Source organism: Abrus precatorius, unplaced genomic scaffold (genome assembly GCF_003935025.1).
Source record: "Abrus precatorius isolate BTA unplaced genomic scaffold, Abrus_2018 Scaffold2, whole genome shotgun sequence".
NCBI classification, from domain to species: domain Eukaryota; kingdom Viridiplantae; phylum Streptophyta; class Magnoliopsida; order Fabales; family Fabaceae; genus Abrus; species Abrus precatorius.
Window position 1 is genome coordinate 29,686,047 of NW_020874362.1, and position 20,921 is coordinate 29,706,967.

At 30.2% G+C, this 20,921-nt stretch overlaps 1 protein-coding gene and 1 pseudogene across 1 annotated transcript; one reads left to right on the top strand and one right to left on the bottom strand.

Moving 5' to 3' along the window:
- The first annotated feature begins 948 nt into the window (after positions 1-948).
- LOC113858034 lies at positions 949-2,725 on the top strand (annotated as a pseudogene).
- A 3,967-nt stretch (positions 2,726-6,692) lies between these two features.
- LOC113858033 (probable protein S-acyltransferase 22) lies at positions 6,693-13,839 on the bottom strand. Its single transcript, XM_027490440.1, has 9 exons — positions 13,114-13,839; positions 12,911-13,024; positions 10,924-11,325; positions 10,635-10,703; positions 10,484-10,555; positions 9,978-10,106; positions 9,712-9,792; positions 8,385-8,573; positions 6,693-7,691 (listed from the first exon to the last, which is right to left on the bottom strand). The coding sequence occupies exons 1-9, from the start codon at positions 13,153-13,155 to the stop codon at positions 6,912-6,914; spliced, it is 1,878 nt and encodes a 625-aa protein (XP_027346241.1). The 5' UTR covers positions 13,156-13,839; the 3' UTR covers positions 6,693-6,911.
- Positions 13,840-20,921: the final 7,082 nt, after the last annotated feature.

Here is a 20,921-nt window from a genome sequence, read left to right on the forward strand (position 1 = left end):
TGACAACTCGTATTGATTTTTATTTAAGCAAGCATAATTTTTTAATTGGATTGACAAAGTTAAAAAAAATGTTATTTTCTTGAAAAATGAAGTCTTTATCTATAATATAATATTTTTATCATTCCTAACTATGTTATGTAATCTTAAATGATTCATGCAGTAATTTGTAACTAAATTAATTATGTAAGTAGTTTATTTGAATATATGTTGATTTTAATAACTATCCCTTTATTATTTGAAAGAAAATTTGTTTTATAAAAATTAAAGGTGATTTGGAATTTAAAGACCTCCAAAACCTAAATTTAAGCTATCTAATATAGCTTGTCTAGAAGTTCTTTTTCCGTGCATATACTCCTTATGTTAAGGTTCTTAGATCTAAATATAAGTTTAGGAATAGATTTATTTTTATTAACAACAAATATCAAAAAAATTTCTAATATCTAGAAGGGTATTATTTTATGTTAGAATTAATAATTGGATTTTAGATTATGAAAATATCTTAATTTTTTAATTAAAAATTATATATATATATATATATATATATATATATATATATATATTGTTGCTCCTCTTCTTATTTAAAAAAAAAGGTAGAATTAGAATTTAATTTGACTTTATCTTCCTTTAAATATCAAGGATTATATTGATCCTCTAAAATCCAATTACAAGTTCTAATTGTGTATCTTGGAGTTGCAAATAATAATTTGAAGCTAGTTTAGAAATCGACAGTAGATTTAGAAGCGTCAAAAAGCAGATTTCAGAAGCCTTGGATTACGTGATTGGGCTTGAGGGCGGAAATGACGTCCGAAATAAAAAAAAGGAAAAAGTGGTGACGGAAACAGATGGCACAGTTGTGGAGAGGAAGAGTGGAAGAGATCAAGTTATTGAATTATTCAATCCCCACGCCACCAACTTCTTATTCTTGAGTTGTTCAATTATTCATTCATCGAAATTCAGTCCCCTCCACAGCCACCATGGCAACAGCAACAGCAACAGCTAGCCTAAACCTGTGGGGAATTATCTCGGAATCAAAACGCATAATAAACTCCCACTCGCGTCACTTCCTAGCCATCTCCGTAATCTTTCTTCTCCCTCTCTCCTTCTCGCTTATGGTCTCCCCCTTCCTCTTCCCCCTCCTCCTCTCACCCTCCCACTCCTCCAACATCCACATCCTCCTTCGCCAAACACATAACCCCCTCTCTCCTTCTCCTTCTCCCTCTCCCTCCCCCTTCTCCTCTTCTTCCTCTCCCTCTTCTTCCTCTCTCTCTGCGCACTCTCCTCCATCACCCACAGCGTCTTCCACGCCTTCTTTGGCCGCCCCGTCAAACTCCCCTCCACTCTCCTCTCCATCCCTCGCTCCTTCTTCCCCCTCTTATCCACCCAAATCATCATCCACTTCCTCTTCCTCTCTCTCTCTCTCCCTCTCCCTCTCCTCGCTCTCTTCCCCTCCCCTCTCTCCACCCCAATCACCCTCACCGCCGCCTCACTCCTCCTCTTCGCCACCCTCTACCTCCGCGTCACATGGTCCCTCTCTTCCGTCACCGTTCTCCTAGAATCCACCTGGGGCCTCCAACCGCTTCGCCGCAGCGCCTCCCTCCTCAACGGAATGAAATCCGTTGCCGTCTGTTCCTCCTTCTTCTTCGCCTCCTTGGAGGCTCTCCTCTTGTGGAGCTCCTCAGCTTTCGTCTTGGGCTCCAACGGTTGGGCCTGGAGAAATTGGGCCTTCGTGGTCCAGATTGTTCTCACTTCCACTCTCCTCATGCTTCTTATGCTTTACCACGCCGCTGCTGACACCGTGCTTTATATGTACTGCAAGGCCGTTCACGGTGAGCTTGCTCTGGAGATTGCTGAGGAGTTTGCATGGCAGTATGTCAGTTTGCCCTTCGATGATGCCAAAGTCCCTCACGTTGTTTCCGTTGTTAATGTGCGACTGTGACTTTACTTTGTGTCACAGCCCAACCAGGTTAGTTAGTTCACCCTTTTGTAACATACCACGACTGTAATGTAATCAATTACCAACCCCTCTTTGGAAAGCTTTTAGAAGGTCATGTCATGGGCGGATAAAACAATGGTTAATTAAATAATTGTTATTGTTAAATCGCAAAAAGAAAAAATGTGGAACTTGTGGATATCAGGTGTATATTGTGGTTGTTAAATAATTGTTATTGTTAATTAAATTATTGTTATTTATTTATTTATTTATTTGCGATGAAATTAGTGACGGTTGTCATCGGACTATGAAATCTGCTTTATAGTTTGGATGATTGCTTTGTTTTATGATGGATGGCTTTGTTTTGAAAAGTGAGGATTTAAAGCGTGAATCTTTAACCCCGAATACGAGGAAAATTAGCAAATGATTCTGCTGAGTTATCGAATCGTGCTTACCACATTAAGCTTTGGACACCTTGTATCAAAATCAGGGAAAGGTGTCATTGGAATCATCTTGAAAAACAAAAAGAACACGGGGTTGATCAGAATGCCTAATGTAACTGAAGCTTTAGAACTAGAAGCGTGGAATTGTTGTCGCCTGGGCCAAATTATGCGTAAAATCTTAGTATTTCAGTGGCTGCTGCTGAAAATTATAGTGATGGTATTTGTTGACAGACTAATATATATTCATTCTTTTCGAAAGAGGCTTCTCTAAATTAAGCTTGCTTAAAGAACGCAAGTATAGATATATTCTCTCTTCACTAGATTTAAAATAGGCACGACCCTAATTCGGAATATACTTTTACTTGTGCAATTTATAGATTGCTCAATTTAGAAGGTTTTTTTTACTTTCTTTTCCCACTTGTTTTCATGTTTTGAAGAAATGGGTGCTGGATTGGTTCTGTAAACTCTCTTATTAGTCTCTGTAGAACCGGGGACATGCTATTTAATTTTTGTTGCCCGGATAAATTAAATAAGATTTAATGTTAATTATTTCTCATGACCTTTTGTTGGGTGTTTAAGACATTGGCCAGGCATTATTATATCATTACCATATGAAGTTTAATCTCGTTCATGTGCTGTGTTCTATACTGATAGCTGGACGAATGGATAGCCTAATATGAACTTTTTGGTGGCACTTTTTTCATAAGCATAAATTGCAGCACAGAATAATTTGTGTTTTCGAATCGACATGTCTTGGTTTCAGAATGCATTTGTAGATCTTTAATTCAATAGTGAATCAAATTACAAAATAATCCCGTAGGGCCACTGCATGATCTGAGAAAGTGATCTTGGAAAACAGAGAACAAGGTACCAATCCTGGGATAGAATTGTTGCTTGCAGAAGTTAAGGTTATGAAATTGATTAATCTTGGCGACAAATTCATTTGATTTTGCGTTGGCACTTGGTAAGTACAAAATTTTTGTGGATAGACGTTAACCCATTACTCAAGAATAGGTTTAATCTCTCAAACTCAATTACTTGAAAACCAAGTATGCAGAGTCATGAATCCTTTATATAAATTATATTTAAGAGGCAAGTGCTAACAAGTATTACTTATGTATTAAGTTATCTATTCCTGTTAATTATATGCCTATGAAGCAAAGATATCACGGTCTTTAGGAATAACACGAGCCGGCCTTTTTTGTTTGGTTTACCCTCTACAGTTGCATTTATCTGTTAGACTTCAAAGCAACTGACTCTGATACATGGCGCAAAGCGGGATAGTTAGGGAAAATGTTTGTACAACTAAAATGGGATACTTTTGAGTTCCTTTTAATATTTGGGATGAATATTTTTAAATATGGAGTACCCAAGAAATAAAAATAATAACACAGTTTTAATAGATTGTGATGTGCCATATCATGTCAAGCATTAATATTTAATGTTTTATATAATGAAAATGAATAACTTACACTGTTTAAGTATAAAAAATTTCCTCTCTATAAGAAAACAATGATTAGCAATCCGGCTTCTGATGTCGTCGCCATCAATTTCATAACTTGTGTTGGCTTATCGGCAATGTTTCTGTAATTTTAGTATTCCTTTTGGGGGGTTTTGTAAGGTATATTTAACTGAACTATACAAATTAATAAAAATAATTAAAGTCAGTTGATTGGTAATTTTTAAAAATTATTATAATGTGGGAATTTTATTGTTCTTTAATATTATTGAATCTAATTTTACTATTAATACTTATTCTTGTGAGTTTTAATTTTGATTTTAACCGATTTTATTTGTGAAAGGAAATAGAAAACTTATTAAATATTTCATTAAAAAGTATAAAATGTCTTAATACTATTAAAACTTTATAGAAAGTCTTTTCTAGATAGAATATTACAAGTATAGCTATTTATATTGAGTTGTGTTAATTTCTTTTTGGTATTTGCTTTGTTACCTACATATTTGAGAATTGGGATTCTCTCTTTTTTCTTTTTTCTTTTTTTGAACGAACTATACTATGCAATTAGTGTATTTTTTGCATGTTTACTTAAGCAAACTTTTTTTGTATAAATACACTAATTGCAGAGTGAGCACAGTTACTGCAGAGGATCTCAGTCTCATATTTGAGAGGTATCAAATATCCCTCCTACATAAACGAATATAATTGGTTTAATTAACTTCAATTTTTTTTTTTATTGTAAGAAAGTCCTTTAATATTTTCCTTAATACACAAAGGTCCTGATGGCCATTGTTCTATTTCTTTCTTTTTGCTCAAACTTTTGAATTAGTTTTTTTTTCTTCAATTATTATTGATTTTTTAGTTAAATTCTCTAACGATGTTTATTTGATTTTTAAATATTGAAATATAACTTAAGTTCATACAGAGTTCAAATTGAATGCAAAAAAATTAAATTCTCACAAGAGAAATCAATTAACATTATAAGTTACACAAACTCTTATACATTCAATAACTTCATATAAAATGTGAATTGTATTCATCTAATTGCTTAATTATGATTATATATCATTTTAATTGTTGATGTCAAATTTTGTTAAAATAAACAACTATAAAATTATAACAAGTAACTATATTAAAAACAAAAAGGTAAAAAATAATAATCTAATTTAATCCAAACTACTTTTTATCCGGTTTAGATTGGATTGAGTTTGATATTATATTCAAATAAATCTAAACCAAATTGCATTGTATTTCACATTGTATAACACTTATACCTAAAAACTTATATATGTCAACCTTAACAAGAATAGGAAACTTCAAATTTTCACCTTATTCTTGCATTCAGAAATTTGGAATAGTCTGCCAAGCATATTTTCAAACTAAAAGGAAGTATTGCAACAGTAATCTTGATTATTATGGTTGGTGTAAGAATATAACCAACCACCAAAGACGCAAGAACAATATTCAAACATAGAAATATCTTTCCACCAATGTGAATCAGAAGAAGTATTATCCCTGCGTCTCGAAGTGAAAAATTTTACTTCCTAATGCATACCCTTTTCACATTTCCAGCAAACTTTTATTGCACCGCCGGAATTTTCAGATTATTTTAATTACAATCAGATACATCTCAGCCAGTTTTATCCAATAGGAAACAAACCAGACGTATACTTACCTCATGCAAAATTAGAATAATTTGGGAAATCTACAATAATTCAGATTGGAGCTACTTCCCTCATGGTTTGGGAGCATCAGGTCTTTTGAATGATATGTTTAGTGCACTGTTTGGTTGGATTTGAGATATGCAGGCCATCCATAACAATATGCATTTTGGAAAGAGCAAGGATTAAACAGATATTTTGATGTTTTTAAACAATAATTGCAAGTATAAAAACCTTCTAAACTGTCTATAGCTGGTATTTTTGGGTGATCAACTGCTGGGACCCCTTAGCAAGATCAGAAATGTAAAAAATAAAAATGCAAATGATTACCAGACTTCCAAGAGGCCTGGACTCTCGCAACAATTTAGATTTCCTCTCAACCTCTTTTATTATCTATAAAAATATAAAAAAAAATTTGAAATTTGTCATTTTGACTAAAAATTGTCAATAATATTTTATGATAATTTTTTATTTTTGAAATTTTATAACTTTTGTTGTTCCATTTCTTATCAAAAATTGCTATTGATGAATTTTTAACCTTATTTTTTGTAACTTTTTCAAAAATATCGTATTTTGATATATTATTTTAAATACTATATATAAAAAAATAATTCCTTAGTCTTTTGTTTAGTTTAAATTAGTTTTCTTTATTTCACTGTACACATTGATAAAAAAATTTATTTATAATAATAAATAATTTAAATTAACTAATCTTTTTTTAATAAAAAATTACTATCTTTAAATTAATTTTAAGAATTGAAATTAATAAAATTGTGAAATAGATGTGCATTAAACATAATTTTTTTAAAATTATATTTAAAATATCTAAATAATTATTTCTTATATTACATAAAAAATGTAAACAAAAAATATAAATAATAATATATATTGTATTTTTTTTATGATGATTACATCTTATATTTTAAATATGATTTACAAAGACACTTTAAAAATTACTTTTTTTTAATCAACGTATCCAAACATTACCATCATTAAACTATAATAAAAAGATTGTTCAAAATTAAATTTGTATTCGCCTGCTCACGCGCTAAATAGTAAAAGAATCGTATTAATGAGCTGTTAAATTAGCAAACTATTGTCGACTGAGCCAATTCAGACATCATTTTAATAGAAAACATAGGATGCAAAAATAACTAGATCCAACATGTACCAAAGTAACAACGCAATACTTAAGAAGCTAAACCTGATCAAATAATATTAACACAAGACTTTGTACATTGGTTCATACATCATGTCCATGCTGGGACCTCCATCCAAAACTTGTGAACATCATCTTAAAATCACAAGTTGATGATGGCTAGGGGATGTTTAAATACATCTGGCTCTCAAATCAAAGAATCAACAATTGCCATCAAAATAGTCAGAAAAGATAGTTGTCTAATTGACAACCAAATTGGTCATAACTTTCTACTATAACCCACACTGGATGAGGGTTGAGGCTTATTGAAAGCCCTCTCATCCTGATCAACACTGAAAAGGAGATTAGTCCAATTGGTAGATCTCTGAACCATCCTACTAGGAACCTGGTCACTATCTTCCCCACCAGAAGCCTCATATCCATCACTGGTTGACCTTGAGAGTGGAAGTTCCTTCAGAGTTACACCACCAGCAGCTGAAATACCTGCAAGCTGTCTAACTTCTTCGGCTCTTGATGAAGACACCCGAAAAGGGTGAATATCAGGAGAGTCTAAACTGCTTTCAGGAGATGAAGGAACAATCCCAGCCGAGCTTGACATTGCTCGACTTGTTTGAAATGCACTACGTGCTTCAAACTGAAGAGGGGCCAACCTAGACATTGTACTTGAACCTTGATCAGTATTATTGGCAGAAACTTTTGTCAGGGACTCCATAGATAAGTCAGCAGGAAGGTAGAGCCGCTTGCTCGCTCGCTTTTTATTGTTGTTATCAATCCTGGGGACCATTCTTCGACCACTGCTACCAAAACTGCTATCTGGTTCTAGCCTGATAGCTTCGTCATGTCTTATTACAGGCTGCAGAATTTTGGATTTTTTTCTTGCTTCTGCAGCAGCCTTAGAAACCTCTTCTGCGTTTAACCGTGCCAATGTCCAAGGACTAATTTTCACTGTTCCAGGATTCTTTTTCTTGGATGGCTCTTCTCTCATTATCTTCTTTCCTAATGAACTTACAGAACCTGTTTCTGGAGGCACCACATCAAACTAAACCCAAAAACACCCCCAGCCCCAAGAAAAAGGAAGGAAAAAATGAGACAGGTAGCCCTCAATAAGCAAACCAAAGGAAGAAGGAAGTAAATTATGGATCAATCTCCCTTGTATGCTCACTCCCTATGGCAAAAGCCAATTTGTTTCTGACCTAATCGCTTATGGTTACAATATAGTAGTTAAACAATCTACGAACAACTAAAATGACATAGCAGAATAGCATTCATTTAAAAAAGAAGAAGGTCAAATGATCAAACTTAATTATTCATAAATTTAATTTCCCAGGAATGAAAGACTACCCCTTGCGCTGTGCATGATAGGGCCCACCATAAAAAATCTTCCTGGAAAGCAATCATAAGTTCTGAATTTAACACACGATACTATTCTTGATGTGTTTATTCCATGAATAGTACATAACATTTCAATCTGAATCACAAACAACTCAATAGAACTTTTGTTTTTGCTATTTTTTTTAAGTCATTGCAATCTCTGTTTTCCTCCGCAACAATATTCAATAAACTGAAATATTCGCTTTCAAATACAACTATACAGGACATTCAAATCAAAACCATTTATATGCAGTGCTTTTGCATGCAGGAAAAGCATACCTAAAGGCATTTTGAGCAGGAAAAAATCCAAACACAAATAAAGAAACAAAGAGCATTAAAGCAAGTTAATTGAAAATGTTACCTGATCTTCAAGGAGGAGGCGTGGGGGTGTGCACCATGCACCACGGTGTAAAGTATTAAAGGAGCTTGTACTACTCAATCCAGTAAGTGAGCTAACAGTTGACATTTGGGGACTCTGCTGACCTCCAATTCCTAGCTGCTCCTGCTCCTGCTCCCTCATAGCTATGATGTAATCATATGTGCTGAGTCCCTATGTCGTACAATAACAACCATAATAATTAACACTTTCGATAAATATATGGGTCGTGCTAACCAGCACCCTGGGGCAATAGTTAAGAAATCAAAAAAAGATAATTTTTTATTGAAAATCATAATAAATTCATTAGAAATCACAGAAATAAGTGCATTGCTACATTTTACTTTTGATTCCGTTTAAGGCACTGGTTACTATTTTCCCCTCTCTCTCTCTCTCTCTCTCTCTCTGTCTCTGTGGGATAGTATCAAATTAGGTGTCAAACTTAATAAAATGACACCTTTAATAATTTTTATTAAAATTAATTTTATTAATTCAATCATTGAATTTATAGTTCTCATAAAATAGATCAAGTCTACAAAATTTTACACAATTCAAAAATTGATACTTCATCACTTCACTTTAATTAACTATAATTAAATTACATATTTACGAATGTCTAAATTGTGTAAAATTTTACACACATGATCATCATGATAATACTACAAGGATAAACAATTTGATTGATAAAATTCACTTTTCTAAAAAAAAAATTTGATGTGTCATTTGACCAAGAGTTAAGAGATAAATTTGCATTTTCCCCAAGGAGAACTATAATCCCTATTAAAATCTAAAAGGTGAGAGAGACTAGTAGATCTTGTCCATACAAGGCCTGTAGACTGATGGTCCAAATGGGTACAAGCTTGAAAGGTGTTGTGGCTCTAAAAGACACATCCCAAGACAAAAATTACAAAGCAAAAACTTGTAGAGCTTGGTGAAACTTCATTTCAACACCAACAAAGACACTAAACCATTAACTACTAACACATCACACGTCAAATGTGTGTGTATGAGGCAAAGATTCATATTATTGAATTTAATATAAAAAAATGATGTGTCAATTGTTAATTGATTTAGTTAAAACAAGTTCCGTAAACATGTACACAAGAACTTCTCCTAAAGGGTACACAAACATCACAATATCTCCAACTACCCATCTTGCATATTTCTTTTGCTTTCCTTTCTACTTTTGCTATATAAAGAGTGGAAAGAAAAAGAAATACTTGAAAAGGAGCTTCCCCATATAGTAATAATATTATTACAATGTGCTTTAAAACGAAAAGGAAGCATTAACCAGATAGTCAATCAATCTTACCTTTCTAATCAGGAGGATATGAAAGAAGAAAAGCTGAGCAACGGGTAAGGTAGCAATCATGGCCAGAATGGTGCAGACAGACTGAAAATTAAAAATATGCATGAAAAATAAGAATAGCTGTAGTTGGCAATGATTTTCATCAAATAAAAAGAGAAAGAACAAATTCATTTTTGTCCGATGAATAAATAAATAACCATTATTATAGCAGTATAGTAACCATATAACACACACAAGAATAAGAATAGGAAAAAGAGCAGAATGCTCACCACCACAAGAACAAAGGGAACCACAGAGAAACTGGTTCCCAACTTGGAGGAGATATCCATAGAAAATTGCTTCCTCTTGACAAAGCAGCAGATAAGCACAAGTATCCCAGTCAACGATTGAAGAATAAACTGCAATCTCAAGCCCAAGGTGCACAAATCATGTATAGACCTGTCAATAATTAGTCAAAATGAAAATAACTAGGAAATAAAATTCTTGCATGTGGTGCTCTAGAGATTATGTATGGCATGTTGCGACAATTACCGAGACAGGCTTGGGATGGTTCAAAGAAAAAATGTAGAGAGTTTGACACTTTACAGAAAGACCAAAGCAGCATCAGAAAAGATTAAAGATATTTTGGGGAATGATTTCCAAATGCTGGTGATTTGGAGAAGAATCACATTTGAATGGTTGGGTTCAATTCTTATATAACTGAAGAACTGGCTATAATTAGGGTAGCCTTAACTATGGGAATGATAGCAAGGCATAGGTGGACAATCTTGCTTACCAAGAGCATAGCAGCAACAATGAGGGTGAAAAATTGTCGATAGTTCCTTTTCCCAATACAGTTGTTAAGCCACTGCATAACCCAGGAAGCAACAATCCTTCAGAACATACATCAAGTGATAAGTAAAGAAATGAGAAATAAGAGATCATACCCGGCAATGATGATCAAAGTGATTTACACATTTGTCGCAAACTCTACAGTGCTTGCTGTACTTAAAAACCTACAACAAAATTATTCTTCAGAAATATAAACTTATTTTACCATTTAAGCATTGCAGAGTAAGCATGAATATGAAACAGATGGTAATTGTGAAGTTCTGCATTCACTGTTGTCAAGGCAAATTATGTTTCACCTCCACATCACATTAAGGAATGGACTCCAACAGAAATTATAGAGGAAGTGAGGAACAATATGTTTCTAGTGCAAAAGCTTCTACGCACCTCAACTTCACACAAACTGCAATAGAACATGCCATCTTCACTTATTTGTTTATCAGAAGTTTCTTCACTCGAACTAGAGCAGCTGCAGATATAAGCACAAGGAGAACAAACCAAGAGGAAACAGGATGAACAAGATGATGATGAGCTTTTCCCTTCTAAATCAGAAGCACTTTTCTTCATTCCTTCAGTTCCCAATGCCTCCTTATCCACAGAATTAGCTCCAACTGTTGAAGCATTTGCTTCATGCATTGACGAAGTTGAATCTTCACCTAATTTAGAATTCTTTAGTCCAACAAGCTTTTTACCATCTGAGATTTTAAGATACTTTTTGGACTTAAAAACCCCTGGATCTGCTGGATCTGCTGCAGCACACCAAATGTACAGTCCAAAGACACTAGTAATCTGGCAAGAGATGAGATATCACTAAATGAAGATAGCATCCTTCGTGGGACAATAACAGCTATAGCTCTAGGAGTATATTGAGGGTAGCCAAAATAGCTAAGGGGAAAAATATCAAAAGAAATAAAGTGCATATCAGCATAAGTCAGATATCTGTAAAACTTAATAATATAGTGATCCAAAGAATTGTGGGTACATAAAACTATTCCTACCCAAACATTTAATATCCCATTTCTCACAAAATTGCCCCAGCTAAGGATTGTAGCAGACCCAAGAACTTGTTTTCTTCTAACAAAATAAGGTACATTTTGGGTTCAAAGGGTCCAAAAGCCAGTACGACCAAATAAATGACTATCAAACACCAATCTAAGCATATTGCTCTTCCAAACATCCTGGATATCTACATTAATCTTGTCAAAAAATGGTGGATAGGTTTCCTATATATCATCTCACAAAAACTTTAAACTGGCTGAACAATATACCCATTACCCAAGAATTCCAACCAAATGCCCGATACAGATTACTTAATTTGATTGTGAATAATTTTTTTGTACCTTCTGGCTGTAGCATTATGCAGACAAAAATCATTATACTGAGAAGGTAACATGTTTTTCACTAAAAGTGTAAAGAAACACCACCTATGTATTGCTTTCTTCAGCCCATATGAACCACATAACTAAGTCACTACCTTGAAAACAAATCCCAAATGCACCTGAACAAAATCTACACACTTTTCAAGCAAATATTTTCAACGGTTAATGCTAAGTTTCAAAAGCAGTTGTAATAAAAATATTGATAATTTCAACTTCACCCCTTCTGCTTGGATTAAATAAGAGACACTCCCATCATCCCAGCTTTCAGTATCATATAGCTCATATGTTGCATTAAATAGTGACATTAAAATCTTTCTTTATTAAGAGATAATTTAAAGTATTGACCAGTGTACAGAGATTTCCCTAGTTCCACTAAGGTGTCTCAGTTTCACACAGGGTTTAGTTTACTCCACATAAATCAAGATTCATTCAAAGACAATTTGTGTGTGTGTGTGTGAGAGAGAGAGAGAGAGAGAGAAGGATGATTAAGAGCTACCTTAGATTTCAAATATTTAAACTAGCTTGAATTTGAGATTGAGATATTGTAGAAACACCAATATAGTTCTAATCTAAGAAAAAAGGAAATAAAAAACATAGTAATCAATAACTAATAAACAGAATAATTTGGGGAAAAAAATATCCATGAGATTCTAGTTCACACATGTCTCGAGATGTCTATTTGTGAACAAAAATGTAATCTTTAAAATAGATGTAAGAATTGGGCGAGGGAAATAGACATATGAGGACAAGCAACCAAATGGCCCTTATCAGTTACATACATACATAGCTTCATAGCACCTTTCATTGAACTACACAACAATCTAAAAGGAATGGTATATAACTAAAAGGAACCTGAGCTGAAGACAAAGTATAAATACGTGAATCAGAAAGCAAAAAAATCACAGATCTCACCCCTTCCACCGACCAACTAAGAAAGCAGAAAATGAGTATATTAAAAAATTAAAAAAAGCATAGAAATTCGAAGATGGGTTTACCAGTGGTGTATAAAGACCAATAACAATATACTGATACATCTTCTTTCCAACAAAAGGAGCGAAGAACACATAGAAGGCAAACCCCAGAGCCAAAAACACAGCAACAGCCACCACCTTGCAAAGATTTCTCAAAATGAATAAATAAACCCCACAAAACAAGAAGAAGAACTAGTCCAAAAAAAATCAAACTTTATCATACCCACCTGAAGAGGATGGTAAGGTAGCTGCCATCCATGCTTCCTCATAATTTTGAGTTCCAAGTTGAATTCAAAACGTTTTAAGGAGTTGTGTACACGCAGTACAAAAAAACACACTTGCAGATAACAGATAAAGCAAAAGCGAGGAACAAAACAGGGGACTGCTACTTTTGTTTTTTTCCCAACATTTTCACCTCATGTTATTTATTTTTTTTCAACAGAAGGAATGAAAAAATTCAGAGATTTTTAATCAAGAAAAGGAGGGACTTCGCCATGACATGTTGGCTGAAGATGATAGAAAGAGATGTAAGAGAGAAAGAGAGAATGAGATTAGGATAGTGGTGGTGGGGCTGAAGTGTGGAGCGAGGAAAGCTTTGTCTGGCTCAGAGAATGCCAATGTAAGAGAAGATGTAAAGGTTTGGTCTCTTTTTTTGGGTGGTTGCAAAGCTTTTTACTTGCTCAGACAGAGAGAGATCTGAGACAATGGTTTTCTCTTTCCATGCTCATAATTACCTTACAACACACACTTTTTACTTTTTGTATTATCTCTCTCTCTCTCTCTCTCTCTATGAATCTGCTGGTACCTGCCACTGGGGCTAGCAGCGTTACCTTTTTCTCCTGGCAAATTATGTGTCATAGGCCACTGTAACCGATCGTTGTTTGCTTCTGCTTTTGTAACAGCCTTGCATTGAAGCCACTCTCTCTCCTCTCTTTAATCTTTAATCTGCATTTAGTAAAGAATCTCCTTGCATTTGCAATTTGTATTTCGAAGGACGCCCAGATTCAGCGGGAAATTACCAATCCATTCAGGTTTAATTATCACATATTCAAAGTGATAACTTCAGTTTTTGGCAGACATATTAAAAATAATATTTTTTAATTAAAAATTATTTATTATATTGAATATATGTTTAATGATTCTTTTGAATTAAAAACAATTAATGCATTGACTTTTAAAAAATTAATTAAACGTTAATTATAATATTGTTAAATTACATTAATTTAGTTATTAACGTTCTAGTGAATTAAGTCTATAAAATTTAAAAGTTATTCATTATTTTATCAAATAATTTTATTTTTATGTAAAATATATTTTTAAATTATAAAAAATATCAATTTTAAGGTTAAATATTCACAAATATTTAATTCATCTAAAAACGTACATCATTATGAAGTGTCAATTTAATTTAAAAATTAAGTAAAATTAATTTTGAATCATTAAATATAATTTAATTAAGATATGAGTTTAATAAGTATAAAAATATCTATATTATTAATGTATTTATCTTAAATTCTTAATATATATATATATATCAAATTAATTTAACTTACATGCTTTTATTGAAATATGTATTTTTATTGAAAAATAAAATGTATTTTCCAATTATAAAATAATTAAATTAATGATAATATTACATAATTAAATAATTAAATTAATATTTATAAAAATATATTAAATTGAATAAGTTATTAAAGTCTTAAAAAAAACATGTCCTGTTGATGTATTATTTGTAAAGATACAGAAGTTTAATGAAATAAAGACACCACCAAGAAGCGTTACCTGTCAAATATTTGAGATGCATCCGAGGATCACAGATCCGAGTTAAGACCATATAGTTATTTATAAGTTAACAATGTATTTATACATCCAATTTACATGTATTTTATTTAAATATATATAATAAAATTATTTCAAATATTAATTTTAAAATTATTTTAATTCAATTTTATAAACATAAATAATATATTAAACTAATATTTTAATAAATTATAATAATTTTTAAAAATATAGAAATAATATATTAAATATTATAAATTTAATATAAAAATAATATTTATAAAAAATTAAAAATTTATATACAATAATAAAATAAATTTAATAAATATAAACACAAATATTCACAAAAAAATTAAAAATTAATAGAAAAAATTTAACTGACAATTTTTATCTTCAAAATTTAACATAAAATTAATAAAATATTAAACCCCACTCTAATTCCCCTGCACCCAAAATTTTATATTATATTTTATTTTAAAATTTTATTTATATATTTATTTGCATAAATCAATAAAATGTCATACCTATATTATATTTTTATCAGTTATTGAATAAAAATTTTAAGTGAGAAATTTAATTTAAATATTTAAAAAAATAAACGTAAATAATTAAAATTATAAAGATTAAAATTATATAGGTATTAAACTATAGAGCTTAAAAGTGTAATTAAGCTTTATTTGTTTAAAAATTATAAAAATTAATATTCTTTTACCAAACAAATGTTATTAAATTTTTTAAATTTATATAAAAATATATATCATTACTGAATACAAAGATAAAATTCAAATTAACTTTGCAAAAGCTCATACAAATAAAAAATAAAAAATAATTGATTAAATAATTTTATTTTATTATCTAATATGGATTTTTAAAATATAAATAAATATTAATGATAAAACTATATATTTATAAATATTCAATTTATTTTAAACTTAATATCTAATTCAATGTTCATAAAGGATTGCTAATATATTTTTATTAAAATAAAGCAGCACAATAAAGTATTTATTAATTTCACTGAAATTGACCAATTTAATAACAATCTTTAAACCATGGGTTATTACAATGCAATTGTAATTTAAAATCTTACATCTTACCATAAATATTACACATTATTATTAAAATGTAAGATATTATATATATATATATATATATATATTTTATTAAAATAAAATTATTTATATTATCATTTAATTATGTATTACTTAAATTTATACTGTTAAATTTTATGTATTATTACAAAGAAATTTTTTATTTAATATTAGATATTAATAAATTATTTGCAAATAAGATAAGAATTTTTTATCTGAATTAAGTACATTTTGAATCAAAGTTTAATTTACATGTTAACAAGAGTTTTGTTTATATTCCTTTTTAAAAACAGAAAACTGTTTTTAAAAACAAAAACAAACATGCTCTAAATAGTTTCTATTTTTTTTTCTATTTCTCTTTCAATTATTAAAATTATTACAGCAAATTTTATTTTAAAATTATTAATGTTTTTAAAATTGTAATGATTAAATTTTTGACCAATTCTCATAGCAAATGGATAAAATCCATTCTCGCCTACGAGATATAGCAATATACTAAATGTGTTTGATTTTGTTTGTAGTAAGATTTAGCGTTGATGGTAATTAAACTTGAAATTGACCAAAATGTAATGTAATGTAATTAAAAAATTCAAACAATTACATGTGTAACTGTATTTAGAGCATTTAAAAAATTCGAACAATTACATTTGTACTTTTCAAGGTTTAATTGAATTATTAGGAAAAAAAAAAGGTTTAATTGAATTTTATTTAATATATTTCTTTCGTTTTATATTATTTTGACCTATTAATTCATCTCATATAAAAAAAATTAGAAAAATAGTATTATTGAGAAGGTATACAATATAATATTATATGAATTTAAAATTTGTGTAAAGTTAAATAAAAGTTTATATAAGTTTTTAGTTACTAGAAATAATTATGTTTGAGTCGGTATAATCACTGGACACTAAATTTTTCCTCCAAAATTACAAATTAAATTACAACAACTTCCTACAAATAATTTTAAAAACATAATTTACATTTACATTAAAATATTTCATATTTATAGTAATATAATTCAATGAATAATTAAGAATAATGAAAATAACTTAATTCAGTGTTAACATTTGTTTAACATTTTTATTTTTATTTTTTTGACATCATTCATCGTATTTATCATTTCTCTCATATTATTTTTTTCCTCTTTGTGCGTATAGACACCCACAATTTTCGAAACCAAAAACATTCTCATCTTATTTTATTTCACGTTCTATTTCTCTATAACAAGGACTTTGATGTTCAACATTCATTTTAAAAGAAAAGAATCCTTATTAGGCGTGGGGTGGTTGAAGCTATTACCAAAAGAAAATAGTATAATAATTAGCTAACACTACGTTCAAGTTTCCACACCCAACCTCATATAGGTTGAATGTACATATGCTCACTGTTTTACTTCTTTCGACCTCTATTTCTCCCTAGTTTCCTCTCTATAATATATTTATTCACATGCTCACTTTGCATCGATCATTCAACTTGTAATAGAAATGTAGAACCAATCACAGCCGAAATCATTGATTCGTTGAGATGCCAACTTTTCTCTTTGAAAATGTCATCAAATTCGTTCAACTTCTCTAATGGTGTCATAAAATTATTGATATTTGTTTAGCACGAATATATAAATAAATTTCCCCAACCAATAGTTTGTGTTGATTCTTAACATATTTAATTAAGGGTTTGTTTGTTTACGTTAACGCGAACTCCAATACACCTATACAGAAGCAACAATTTATTACTATGAAATAAAATTTTGAGACAAACCCACCCCGCTTCTGAACTTCGAAAATCTCCTACAGAATGCATGTTTCAAACAAACACGTGGATTAACTACAAAAGAATGTAGGCAGTAGGCCAATAATATGTGTGATCCCCTCGCTGTGATCCTTGTGATAAACATGCTTAGAGTGTTGAGTGTATAGGCACTCATGGTTTAAAGGGTCTCGGCCATATGTCTAACCCATTTGGAATATTGGGATGTTAGTAACTAGGACGCGTATTTTAAGATTTTATTTGGAATTTAGTTTTTGAGAAAGAGAAAGACTTGTAATAATTATTTTTATTTGGGAATTTTTAGATAACGAAGAAACTCTTTAATCTCATGTTTTTAATTTCTTTAAATTTGAGAATTTTTTAGATTAATTTTTTTTTCATTTCTTTATTTCTATGCTTGCTTACCCTTTAAACTTTTTTCTTTTTTCTAATTTTCAAATAAAGTCTAATTATTTTGAGCCTTTTTAAATTACTCTCAATCAAGAACTATTAAAATTACAATAATATGAATAATATGAAGAAATAATTATGTTAAATTTTTCATTTGAGTTAAGAACATGACTACAATATTTCTTACTAAATAATGATTTTTTTTTAAGCTTGTTTTTAAGTGAGTTAGGCGTTGTTTTAATATGATATTAGAGATTATTTAATTCAAAGCTTAATTATATTTTTTATCCCTATAAATATTAGACATTTTGCGATAAATCTTTATAAAAAATTTTATTAGAATTTGATTTCTAAAATATTAAGAAGTTAACATTTAGTCTTTGTCGTCAACTCCTTTTTGTTAAGTACTGAGTTGGCAAACAAAAAGTCAACTCAACACTAACACGTGACACCACGTGACTTGCTATGTCATTTAAATTTTTATTTTTTTATTAATTAAAATTAATATTTACAAATAAGTCACTGAATACATTTTACATAAATTTTAAATAAATTCATCTTCTTTTCCTTTCCCTTTCCGTTGCCCCACACCTCCATTCCTACGCCCACCTTCTCCCCACATTTCCATTCTCATCACCCTTTCCCTTAAACAACAATCTCTCCTCCTCCTCACCCCTCTTCTAAACCACAACCTTTCCCCTAAACCACAACCCCTCTCCCCCTAAATCATTATCCTACCTTACTATCTCAGCCCCACGACATCACTCCACCCAACTCCAATTCCAATTCTGACAATCACACAATATTTATTATCAATATATTATACTTTTATATTCATTGAGATTGTGTTGGGTTCAGTGGAATATCTACATTATACAAGCTTAAGATTTTACGCATATATGATATTACCTACTCAAAAAGAAAATAGAAAAGTTAGAGTTTTAAAATTTTGCATATAAAAAAGATGTACACTTTTTTCTTCTAAAATTAGGATTAAGATTTGGGAAAGAGTTGGATAGCGGGAAAAGTGTGGGACTTGAAGTTGAGATTAGAATGTGGAAAGGAGTTGCGATTGGGTAACAAGATAGGTGTAGATAGCAAAAGAGGTATGGAGATTGAAGTTAAGGTGAATAGTGGAGAGGGAGATAAGAGGAGTGTAAAGGTTGGAGTTGTGTGAGTAATAGAGAGGGAGATAGAAAGAGTGTGAAAGTTAGGGTTATAATTAAGATGTGGGAAAGGGTTGGGATTAGGCAGTGAAAGGGTGTAGAAGTTAAAATTGGAGTTAAGATTATGATGTGAGGAGAGGTTAAATAGTACAAAAGAAGATGAAACGGATGTGGGATGAAGGTGAGAGTAGAGAATAGGTAAGGGAAGGAGTAAGAGTGTGGGAAAGGATGGGGGTAAGGGTGTGAAAAATGGGAAGGGAATGAGGGAGAAAGAGTGGGATTGGGGGAGAGGAAGGTAGAAGTTATGGGTGGGGTTAGTGGTTGGAAGTGGGGGATGGTGGGGCGGCTGCAGCTAAGAGGAGGAATTGGAAAGAAGAAGAATGTTTTTTTTTCCAAATATATAAAATATATTTAAGAATTTTTTATAAATATTTATTTTAAATAATAAAATATTATAAAATAAATAACATAGCAAATCATGTGATGCCATGTAACAATGCTGAGTTGATTTTTTTTATGTCAGTTCAACATTTAATTGAAGAAAGTTAATAAAAGGGACTAAATTATAATTTCTTATCATTTCAGAAATTAAATTCTAACAAAAATTTTTATAAAAATTTATCATAAAATACTCAATATTTATAAGGATAAAAATATAATTAAATTTTAATTCAAATATTGTCACAAATATTTAATTTTAGTGAGCAAATATCTTACGTTAATTAAAAATAATATAATTAAAAAATTATTTCAACAATTTTTTATTTTTAAGTTAGTTTTTATGTTCTAAATCACTTTAAAATATAATAAAAATGCTGTGTATAAAACTAAAAAATGAGTTTAACTTTATTTTCTAATGGAACATAACTTAAGTATAAATCCTTTAGGTGTAATATTTTTATATTATTTAAAAAATAAATATTAGATTTTTACTTTAATAACTCACAATAATATATACTAAAATTTTGTAAGAAAGTGAAAACTTTTACAAACACGTTTTAAATAATAAATATTTTTAATTAAAAAATTATTACTTTCGAACGTTTAATATCAACTCTAATTTTTATGTTAATAAGTTATTTTTTATTAACTATGTTATCATTTAAGTAAAGATAAAATAATTATTGATTTGAAAAATAGAGATTAAAATTTTAAAAAATTAAAATTAGAAAGATATAAGAATTAAAAATATATTTAAATTAAAAAAAATAAAAAAGTGATTTGACTTATTGTTGCATATTTAAATTGGGAACTTTGCTAGATGCTACCCGTGACCTGCATATTTGATACGTGGGCAACTTGCCACGTTCACGGGCTAAAGTCACCGTAGTTCAGTAAACTTTAGTCAAAAGAATATATATATTTTATTTTTATTTTTTTTAAAAGATAAAGTCACCCTCAAACCACTAATATTTGCAGATGTAAGGCTGTTATTTTATCATTGCAGTGATCACTCTCCATCACTCATCGTCATGCTATGAAAAAGTTAGACCTCTAAATTTCTAATGGTGTGTAACTTATTGTTTAATTTCATTATTTATAAACTTTACATGGCTTTTATTATAAATGTCATTTTATTTATATAATTTAATTAATTTTTAAAAATATAATTCTAAAATTTTCCCAAAAATATCAATAAATACTCTCTCACACACATACACATATATATTAATATTTAATTTTTAACTTAAAATTATTAATTCATGTCTATTTATCAACAAAAATATGATTAGATAAATAAAACAGTTACCTTTTCATTAACCTCAACAGGTTTTTACTCGATGATCATATAAATAAAAATACTATATTTTTTTATTCCCATAATTATTTAACAAATATACG

What these genes read in the sequence shown, in the direction of transcription:
- LOC113858033 (XM_027490440.1), bottom strand. Translation starts at nt 13,155, where the DNA reads ATGAGGAAGCATGGATGGCAGCTACCTTACCATCCTCTTCAG. An exon ending in ACTTTGATCATCATTGCCGG is followed by an intron (nt 10,556 to 10,634) that starts GTATGATCTCTT and finishes TGGGTTATGCAG; the next exon opens with TGGCTTAACAACTGTATTGG. An exon ending in GCCTCCTCCTTGAAGATCAG is followed by an intron (nt 7,692 to 8,384) that starts GTAACATTTTCA and finishes TTTTGGGTTTAG; the next exon opens with TTTGATGTGGTGCCTCCAGA.